The sequence below is a fragment of the Ostrea edulis genome, chromosome 7, assembly GCF_947568905.1.
Source record: "Ostrea edulis chromosome 7, xbOstEdul1.1, whole genome shotgun sequence".
Classification (NCBI taxonomy): domain Eukaryota; kingdom Metazoa; phylum Mollusca; class Bivalvia; order Ostreida; family Ostreidae; genus Ostrea; species Ostrea edulis.
In genome coordinates, this window is record NC_079170.1 from 87,897,841 (window position 1) to 87,909,305 (window position 11,465).

General features: G+C 35.0%; 1 protein-coding gene across 1 annotated transcript; it reads left to right on the forward strand.

Moving 5' to 3' along the window:
• The first annotated feature begins 7,822 nt into the window (after positions 1 to 7,822).
• LOC125655082 (type-1 angiotensin II receptor-like) lies at positions 7,823 to 10,895 on the forward strand. The gene is made up of 2 exons (XM_048885246.2): positions 7,823 to 7,908; positions 8,031 to 10,895. The coding sequence occupies exon 2, from the start codon at positions 8,047 to 8,049 to the stop codon at positions 9,088 to 9,090; it is 1,044 nt and encodes a 347-aa protein (XP_048741203.2). The 5' UTR covers positions 7,823 to 7,908; positions 8,031 to 8,046; the 3' UTR covers positions 9,091 to 10,895.
• Positions 10,896 to 11,465: the final 570 nt, after the last annotated feature.

The following is an 11,465-nucleotide window of genomic DNA, read 5'->3' on the forward strand; positions in this document are numbered from 1 at the left end:
TATTATCAAACCACTGAATGAAGTTAGTAGATCTTGCATACGAATTGAGAACGATGTAACTGATTTCTACTCGATTAAATTAGGGGTCAAACAAGGAGATAATCGTAGCCCAAATCTATTTTAAAATGTTTATAAATGATTGACCAAATTATCTAGAAAAATTAACACCTGTTTACATTAATGACTCACCGGTACATTGTTAAGGACAGAGAAAACTGTTTTTCGCAAACCATACCGAACATGGCTGTTTTTAATTCTCTTGATAATTGTTCGTGAAATAGTCCTTATTCCGATAAAAAAAAAAGAGAGTATGTTAACTTTCCCCAACCGCATGCGTATAGTTGCGTGCTATCCTGTTATCAAGCTCCGGTACAATCGAAACATCGCTCAGTCTTTTCCGTCTAGTCGCGAAGTTTTTCTCGAATTCAGGGAAGATGGATTGATTAATTGATTGTTTGTTGTTTAACGTCCCTCTCGAGAATCTTTCACTCATATGGAGACGTCACCATTGTCAGTGAAGGGTTGCAAAGTTTAGGTCTATGCTCAGAGGTTTTAGTCAATGAGCAGGGGCATCTTTATCGTGCCACACCTGCTGTGACACTGTACCTCGATTTTTGCGTCCTCATCCGAAGGACCGCCCCATTTAGTCAGCACTTGCAACAAGCAAGGGGTACTGAGACTCCCCATGGAAGAGGCCGAGCAATGCTTCGATTGGCTCCAGTGAAAATGTACATTTGTGCATGCGCATTATGACTTATGATTATAACATCCGGTTTAACCTTGCTGATATATATTCTCTGTGGACCTCGGAGTCAACGCAATCATATCACAATGTACTTTCGTAGAGCATACTAGTGTCAAAGTCAGCCAATGAAGTTAAAGTCAGCACGTCGAGCGAAAGTCCAGTAGTAGCACATTAATATGTAGCACGCTGTCGCAGTGATGAAATTGTATTTGATCTGAGATTTACTTAACAAGTAGACTTGTTTCTTCTACGTTGACATGCTTAGAAAGTTGAAAACTCGTGAATAAGTGATTTTCCCCTCAGTTTATTCAGTTGAATCTTTAGCAATTACTTATAGTGAAAGAATTTTTATAGACATTTTCTGTAGTTGTAAAGGTTTATAAACTGTTGGAGAGCATCGATTATTTTCATATGTCCACAATTTTTATGTTGTGTTTTTGGAGCTGAAGTGTTTAAATGTATATTTGTTTTACTACCTAAATTATTAACGGAATATGATACTGTTAAAGTTTAATTGATAGCATTACCATTAATATGTTTATTCCTTTTTAACCATTATCATCGTCTTCTGTGTTATGGGGTATGTTGCTAGTCTTTTAAAGAGAATCTGGATATTTTACTCCCTTTCTATTGTAAAAAGGCTCATCATTACACGTGTACATTTTAATCTTATGGAAAATTCAACATCTCAAAGTATATTTCCTACATTTGTGAAAGTTGTTATAAATATTGACTTGACATGCACGTGAATACGCAACTGTACAAGCGTTAAGAAGATGTTGAACCTAAATGGCATTGTTATTACATCTTTAGAATAAGCATACCTTATTAGTGTTAAGTATATTTGTATGTTGGTATTTACAGGTTTGCAGCAATTGGGCGTTTACTCTGCTTGAAGTACTAACATTACTGAATTCGATACAATACATAATTTCATTCTATTTCATCTATAAATTTCATTTACTTTAGACATTTAATGCCAAGAACTTGAAGAAATATATTATCAATTCTGCAGGCATTTTGAAAAATGCCAATACTTAAGAAGGAATAGTGCACACTTTTTAAAATGTCATCACTTTCGAAATAAGTGTAGATCTTTCCTCACTATCAACATCTGAATTGACAGACATAACTCCAGATCTCATCTGCTGCATACCCAAGAATAATCCCGCATTAGTATGTCTGGTCGCCTGGTTAACCATGTATTTAATGGTGGTCAAATACTAGCAATCACGACAACGAACTTTCTTCATTTTATTTCCGAAATTCAATTTCACCACCGCGATCCTGTTATTATCGTTTTCTACGGTAGAGGTATCCTGTGACACATTGAATCCATCGTCTCCTCTCAAACATAGGGTCTTCATCAAATGAATAGACTTCATATTGTATGACGGAGTCCATCAATAACTTCTTCCGACTGATTGACGGAAAATTTCTTGCGATTAGGTTGAACACCAATTTCCATTTAATTGAATCAAATGCTTTTTTATACATCCAAGAAAAGTAAGTTACCGTCGTTGTTAATTTTTATTTTCCCAATATTCAATTATGTCGAGAATAGTTCTTGCATTTGTTCCAAATATATTTCCTTTATATATTTATATTCATATGAAGCAGAATTTATTCAAAAACTTCTACGTGAGAAGAAAAAATCTCTCGCTGTGACCTTCAATTCGACTTTTAGATATATCGATGACGTTTTGTCTATTAACAATGATAGCTTTCATTCATGTGTCGATTTGATATATCCCTGTTAGCTCGAAATAAAGGACACCACAGAGTCGTCCACTTCTGATTCATACTTAGATAATTTATTGAAAGTAGACATTAACGGCAAACTAACAACTCAACTGTATGACAAACGGGATGATTTCAGCTTCTCCATCGTCAACTTCCCACATTTATGTAGCAATATTCCATTATCACCTGCATATGGTGTTTATATATCTCAACTGATTCGATATGCAAGAGCTTGTTCTGGGTATAGTCAGTTTTTAAATCGAGGTAAGCTACTGACAAACAAGTTGATGGTACAGGGATTTCAACATTACATTTCAATAGAGTATAAATGACAACATTTTATCATTAATCTATAATACACTAATATAAAATAAAAAGCCCTAACATTTTCATGAATATTCTCTAATCGTTTCAAGCGATCTTGAATCTATTGTAGCGATGATGGAACGTGCAAACATTGAATGGGACTTCAGTATACCGGTTCACGCTCCTGTCACCGGATGTACACATGACTCTCTGGACAAACAACATCAGGGTTCAAGGATTTCGAATTCAAGTCCGGGAGCTCTGTCATTTCTTCCATTCTTATATTTGTCTGTACCGCCATTTCAACCGTTTCCTTGATGATTCAGGTGGGTATTGTATCCCTAACATACTATATGTATATCATTTTAGTGTTATATCATAATAGAGTATTAGCACTACACTGTAGTATTGCATTAAATGATATTCGCCATGTCCATGTCCCAAATGTTAATTGCCCATCATGTAGACATGTATAAACATTTAATATTGAGGTTATTCTTAGATAATTTAATGTAGAAAAACGGTGAAAGAACCTGCACTATCCAACTCGAATACAGTTATATCTCTTAACTGACAACAGGTGGTGTCTGGACTTCTAATTTCATGCTGCTATTAGTACTATAATACATGGGATGCTTATCATCAGTAAAACAAGTTTCTGAGATCTGGAAAAAGAATGATAAAAATAAATCGTGTGGCTGCACTGAATATTTTTAAGCACATTACAAGAGTTTTAATGTCCGACCAAGGGGGCGACACCTCAGTGGGGCATTTGTCCCCCCTCCTCTTGCAAAAAGCGGGTTGATTCTAATTTCAAAACCTATTTCAAAATTATTTTCATACCAAGCCTATGTAAATTACTGAAGCATATAGGTTAAATGCAAGGTGAAGATAACGAACAGTGATCAATCTCATAACTCCTACAAGCAATACGAAAACAATAGTTGGGCAAACACGGACCCCTGGACACACCAGAGGTGGGATCAGGTGCCTAGGAGGAGTAAGCATCCCCGGTTGACCGGTCACACCCTTTAATTGAAAGCAATTATATTGCATTCCTTTGGATTGCTACCCAAATAAAGCCTTTAATGACTCTATTTCCTCGCTAATATACTTATTGAAACCCCTCCTAGCACCACCTCCCCTAAATGTATTCAGAGTTTTTCGCAGTGTTCCACTATGTCCAATGTAATTGTTTATAGTTTGTTTAACAAAATTTTAACATTTTCAGAATGTATATACGAGAGTGAATAATCGTGAACAGTCATTGTAACATATACATATGTAAATTATAAACCTGTTCATGCTACTGTGATGTGGACGAATCGACGTTCCACTCATTGAAGGAACTCGTACTTATCAACTTCCAAGACTGTTTATAGTTTTCCTCTGTAAGCTTTTAATCTACGAAGTGTTTGGAGAACAGTCCATGATGTTTCTAAGGGACGGAATCGTTTTGTTTCACCAACTTTAGCCACGCTTGTCGGATCTTTTGGTGGTGTGAAAAAGGGGTATAATGTAATGTTTTTCATTAACCATACTTTGTCATCTTTCTAGTGTTCTCACTGCAAGCTTCCGCTGAGCAGTAGTATCTCGCTTTTGATCCCTTCTTTTCTTCCTAACAGATGCTATTTTACTAGAAGTATCGAAGTTTAACCAAATCTTGAAATCACGTGATCACGGTATATAAAATCTAGAATAAACACGCGTTCCGACAGTAAGTCGAAAAGGTGCTATTGTAATGACATTTTATGTAAAATGTGTGATTTCTACAGAAAACTATATAAATAATCAAATAATGACGACAATAACATTAAATCCTACTTGGATATTACCAAAATATCGCATATAGTTACCTATCAAAAAAAAGAGAAAGAATTGGAATGTGATGAAGCAGTCCAAATGTTAAAAGATAATAAAACGCCAGGCTTGGATCGTTTACCAGGCGAATTCTATCAAACTTTCTGATATGAACTAAAATCATAGTTTTACAATAGTTTAACACAAAACTTTAGTCATAAACGCATGGCTTTTTCTCAACGTTTAGATTTAATCTCGCTTATCCATAAAAAGGGAGACAAATCAAACTTAGCAAACTATCAACCTATAAGTCTCAAAAACATTGATTTTAAAATGATAGCCATTGTTTTAGCTAGTAGACGTAAGAGAAAACAAATCGATCAATTACTTAGTAAACATCAAGAAGCATATGCAAGGTGAAGATAACGAACAGTGATCAATCTCATAACTCCTACAAGCAATACAAAATAGATAGTTGGGCAAACACGGACCCCTGGACACACCAGAGGTGGGATCAGGTGCCTACGAGGAGTAAGCATCCCCTGTTGACCGGTCACACCCGCCGTGAGCCCCATATCCTGATAAGATAAACGGAGTTATCCGCAATCAAAATCAATGTGCCAAGAACGGCTTAACAATCGGTATGAAACACGTCAGACAGCATTTGACCCAATGCGAGGTCGTATTGACGAACTATATCGTTATAACGACCATAGAATTTGCGAAATGCTGACTTCAATCGAGACTGTTGAAATCCCTGTACCATCAACTTGTTTGTCAGTAGCTTACCTCGATTTAAAAACTGACTATACCCAGAACAAGCTCTTGCATATCGAATCAGTTGAGATATATAAACACCATATGCAGGTGATAGTGGAATATTGCTACATAAATGTGGGAAGTTGACGATGGAGAAGCTGAAATCATCCCGTTTGTCATACAGTTGAGTTGTGAGTTTGCCGTTAATGTCTACTTTCAATAAATTATCTAAGTATGAATCAGAAGTGGACGACTCTGTGGTGTCCTTTATTTCGAGCTCACAGGGATATATCAAATCGACATATGAATGAAAGCTATCATTGTTAATAGACAAAACGTCATCGATATATCTAAAAGTCAAATTGAAGGTCACAGCGAGAGATTTTATTCTATTTTAGATATTTTATTTTAAGATAAATACTTTGCGGTCTATATGATTTACTTACACTTTTACTGTATTGTTGAGAAGAGTTTTTAATTTTGATTTTAAATGCTTCCCATACTGATAGTGCATTTTCATTTCAATCAAATGCTTTAACAACTTGTTTCATTCCCGTGACAAAAACAGTATCTTTGAAAAGTGGGGTATCGATTTCCCAATATCCTGGTCCCGTAAATTTAGATTAATATCAAGAATAACTTTAATGCATTTGTAATCGGACATTCCTCTCCCCCCTGAAAGCAACCCAGGTCTTTCTCTGAGAGGCATACTTTGATCTTGTTGAATAAAAGATGTAGATACAAGAACGTAGTCGATTCTACTTGTTGGGATGTTTGCTTGATAACATCACGTATATCCTGAATCCTGTAACAATGGATGATAAAAAGCTGCTCAAATCAGTATATCTAGGTAACACAGACATACAGACAAACAAAAAGGAATTTATATCTGATTGTGCACTCGCTTGTCCAGTAAATGCAGTGGATACTGATATTTCGTGCGCACAAAGAGACTTTGATCTGTGGCGCGTATACATTGACTCAAAAGAAAGTAGGGAGTTTTCTAGTCTCTAACGGATTTACTCTCAATAACATTGGTATTTCTGAGTTTGATATAAATCTTTTCTCTGCAGGAACAGAAAATCCGAAAAGGTGGTCGTAGAAGTGACGATCAGATGACTCTTGTGTTATCAACATGCTTAAAAAAATTGGTGCTGAGCTTCCTTTGGAAATATAATTTGAAAACCTCCGCAACCCTACCATTCTGAAAGTATTTACACAATATTTCCAAAATCCAGTGTCACAGATCCATCGAATAATTATTGTTACATCAATAGATCCCAGAAAAGTTGAAACTCTTTGGTGGAATGACACAAAAAGTAAAAAAAAAAAAAAACGCCGAAAGCAAAACACATCTTCACTCCTCTGTGTCATTTGACCGATCGCTTATGACAAACACGTTGATGTTAGAGGAGTTCAACAGTCTCGTTTGGGCATTTGACAAATCATATGGTTGTTAAAAACATCTAGTTTGTCAATACAACCTATCACTGAGTCAAATGCTGTCTGACGTGTTTCATACCACTTCTTAGGCCGTTCTTTACAAACTGAATATGAATACGGATTACTCCGTTTACATGATCAATATAAGAGCTCTCGGCGAGTATGACAGGGGATTCTTACTCCTCCTAAGCAACGTATCCCTCGTCTGGTATATCCAGGGGTTCATGCTTGCCCAACTCTTAATTATGTATCCATTATAGTAATTGTTAGATTGATCAATCTTCGTTATCTCTAGTTTTTCTTAAGCATTATTGACGCAAAGCTGTTTGTTTTTACGTTCTGCAACTCGATCAGAGGCAATATCCTATTTTGCTTTTGGAGTACTCTGGATTTTAAGATAGCGCAAATTCACATGAAAGATTGCTTAAAGCCAAGGAACACCAATTTCCTGATCAGAGTTTGCTAGTGGCATCAGACTCTGCTAGCCACCACAATCTATACGGACTTATTTACAAAACCAATATGTGGGAAACAATTTGTAACTAGATCCTCTAGATTGGGAATGATCATCAGGGGGAAATACTCTCCAGTAAAGACGACACTTCCTCTTGCACCTGGACATCTCCTAAGTATCATTATATGCACTTTTAAAGCCAGCTACGACGGAATTAGTAATTTATAGGGAATGGTGTGCGAAACTTTGATACGATTTCATCATAGTGATCATAAATTTACTCCAGTACATTTTTGTTCACTGAAATCATACAAGTGATTAAGCTGACGTTTTTTGGAGATGTATTGTTTTAGAAAATGTCTCTTTTTAACTCCTAACAGATGATACACATTAAAACCTATATATTGATAGACAGAGGGACCATTGTAGAGATGCTCGAATCTATACAGAATGAGCTTGACTATATCTAATAATGTTTCAATTGTTGTGACGTAATACTTATTTCCTGGCCAGATTGCGTCCTACTTGTAAAATTCAAGGTTTTTGATTCTGAATAAAATTGTTGTTTTCTTCCTAGAGCTATAAGTCAAAGATGCTCCTTTATATCACATAACTATAACGGTGGCCAACAGCTGATTATTGCTGGTATCAAGTAACAGTAAGTAAATATTTGTGAATTTAAAGTATTCTCAGAAAAACATGAAAATATGTGAGCATTTATAACGATAGACAGTTTCATCTTGATACACTTTTTACGTTGGAGTTTTGATATTCTTTTAGGTTAACCTAACCTGCAATGAATCCTTTCGGAATGAACACAACTGTAGAATATGGGAATGGTTTGCAGGAACATTTTAAAACCTCACGTCACTACTGTGACGAGAATGTTTCCAAAACAGAGGGATATTACAATGTATTATTGAACTCTACTACAAACACTGACATATCAGGAAACGAAACTCAGGCAGTTAGTGGAAACAATGCCAATATTCCTATCCTGTTTTTCACTTTGGATAATTTTCGATCAGCGTCTTCTGAAATAATAGCAGTCACCACTCTAGTTATTGGAACCCTGGGTCTGGTCGGAAACCTTTTCACTATTCTCAAGATAACGATTGATAAAAAGTTCCACACGCCGACATTTGCTGTCATTGGATGCCTGAGTTTTGCTGATTTTCTTTCGATTGTACGATGTTATGTTGTTTATTTTACTACTCTGCCATCTTTAGGACATGGTGTGCAAGTTTCTACAATGCTTTTCATGGCGTTTGAAGCATCTTATTTCAGTTCCCTTGGACACATGATGTTACTCTCTGTGGTCAGGTACTTGATGACCGTTCATCCCCTACAGAGTAGAAGTCACCTGACCACATTAGTAGTCATCTTATGGTCTGTTATGGTGTGGATACTAAGTTTGTTATTGTCATCATTTGAAGCATTATATATAACTATTTTACTGGCTGGTCAGATAGAGAACCTATCAACAATTTTAAATTGGAGTGTGAATATTCGTTCTCTATTCCAAGTTCTTTTTCCTTTTTGTACAATAATAACTCTACATTGTTTAAAAATGAAATATCTGAGATCGTCACAAGTCCGTACAAATACTAGAAGGAAAATGAATTTGATTATTACCGTAATTCTTAGTGTGTTTCTCACTTCTCAAAGTTTTATCATGGTTTTGAATTTGATGGAATTACTACGTTCTCATGGAATATTTAAATCTTATGTCCGCATACTTGAATTTTTAAAATATTTTATAGATCTAACAATTCTATTACAGTTTGTACATTTTTCTTGTAATCCGTATATATACTTTTTAATTTCCTTTTGCTTTTGAGCTAAATGATTATACACAAATATGATATTTAAGTTCAGTTTTTCATATTGAATATTGATAATGTGTTACCTGGATGCTTTAAGCTACAAGATTCAAATTACTCAAACCTTAAAAGACTGTGTACGATGCTCACTGTCCATCTAGAACTTTGTATTTTAGAAATAAAACAAGACGTGCATATGGGTGTGTAAATGCTATAAGTGAAAAGGGTTCCGGAAAACAAACGTATACCTAGTTTTCAAAAACACCCGGTTGTTTGGAAAGAAACATGTTTAAATGTACATTATAAGTTTGAAACATCTTGGTACAAATATCTTAGGTTTCCATTGAACTAATCTTAATTTGTACAAAGAATACATTGTGTATTCTTAGAGAAGCAGTCTTATCTAGTCGACCAGGTTTTCCTGAACACAACGCAGTAAGTCAGTAGTTAACCTTAATCAAACGCTACTTTATTTAAGAATGTAGTCAGTCATTTGTTTTATACTAAAGTGCCTTATAAATGTGAGAAAAAAGAACAAATAAATTTATCACTTCTGAATCAATAAGCATTGAATGCAGATTGACTGAGTTTCATAAGAGGCAGGAAGACAGTGCTCAACAAGAATTTCATAAACAACCACACAAAAATATCTCAAAGATTACCCCTCCTTTCACTATTATACACACTGCTCCATATACTGAAGTCCCCCGATAAAATTTTATATGAACACCTAGCATGATGATTGATTCGCTTTTGGATCTTAATTGTTTTAACTGGTGACATGCAGAATGTATTTAGTATTTAATGTTTGAAATGAAAGTGTTTATTATTGATAATGTTAAAATGATGATATATAAGTTTCTAGTACGAAGTGCACTGTCATATCCATATTCCGCAATGTAGTTATTATGGCGACAATGCCGATAACAACAAAGAATTGTTATGAAAATTCAAATCATACAACACGGACTATTTGGCCATTCTTCACACATTGAATTTGACTACGGGTTACTCCGTTTACCTGATCATGATATAAAGCTCACGACGGTTGTGTCCGGTCGAGAGGGGACGCTTACTCTCCCTAGGAATCTGATCCCACCTCTGGTGTGTCTAGGGGTCCGTGATTGCCTAACTCCCTTGTGGTATTTTTATGAGATTGATCATTGTCCGTTATCCTCTATGGTGAAACATTTCTCTATTACATGAAATCTTTCATGTTCAAAGCTAGATTTAATACTATTTGAAAATATAACCACTAAATAATAGTTGATTGTATTGTAATCTTATAACGTTCTCGATATGTTTATATTTATTGAAGCATTACATCGATCTCTGTAGGTATGAATGTACCTGTAATGCATTTTTGTGACCATATTTAACTTCATTTTTTCAATTATTATTTTCATATTTCATTTTTTTTTTAGTTCCGCAGGTATATAGAATGCAACAGTAATAATGATGAGCTGTTTTTATTGATCGTTTGTTTCTTGACTTACGTTCTATTCTAGATTATCACTTACGTAGTCGGAAAATTTAAAACCTCCAAATGTGAATTGCCAAACCATTTCAGGAATCACATTTAGACATCAATAAGTGGTAGTTTTATGTTTTGATGTGCCATCTTTTTGCTGTATACTTTATGTAGCTTGTATTTTGATGCACATATATTGTACATATGTAATTGCTTGGGATCAGCATATTGAAATATCAGTTTGCATTGGGTGATTAGCTGTTACTCTGATGCACTATTATCCTTTATATAATTTTCATCATTTTCGTCATTTTTAATAAATTGTATTTATGGAATCCCCATGGGTACCAATTGTGGTCTTTTGTGCTCTTTTGTTCGCTGACATGCTTTTGTATTCTTATGAAGCAGAATTTATTTTATAACTTCTACGTGAGAAGAAAAATATCTTGCTGTGGCCTTGAATTCGACATCACTAGTACCGTATAAGTTTTACATTAGATATATCAACGACGTATTATCTATTAACAATAATAATTTTCATTCATATGTCGATTTGAGATATCACTGTAAACTCGAAGTAAAAAACACAACAGAGTCCTCCACTTCTGCTTTATACTTAGATATTGTATTGAAAGTAGATATCAATGGCAAACTAACAACTCAACTTCATAAAAAACGGAATTATTTCATCTTCTCTATCGTCAATTTCCCATATTCATGTAGCAATATTCCATTCTCACCTGCATATTGGTGTTTATATTTCTCCACTGATTGGTTATGCAAGAACTTGTTCTGCGTAAGGTCAGATTTTGAATAGAGGCAAGCTACTGACAAACTAGTTGATGGTACTGGGGTTTCAATAAAGTCAGCATTTCGGAAATTTTATGATCGTTATAACGATGTAGTTTTCTAATACAACCT

What these genes read in the sequence shown, in the direction of transcription:
- LOC125655082 (XM_048885246.2), top strand. Translation starts at nt 8,047, where the DNA reads ATGAATCCTTTCGGAATGAACACAACTGTAGAATATGGGAATGGTTTG.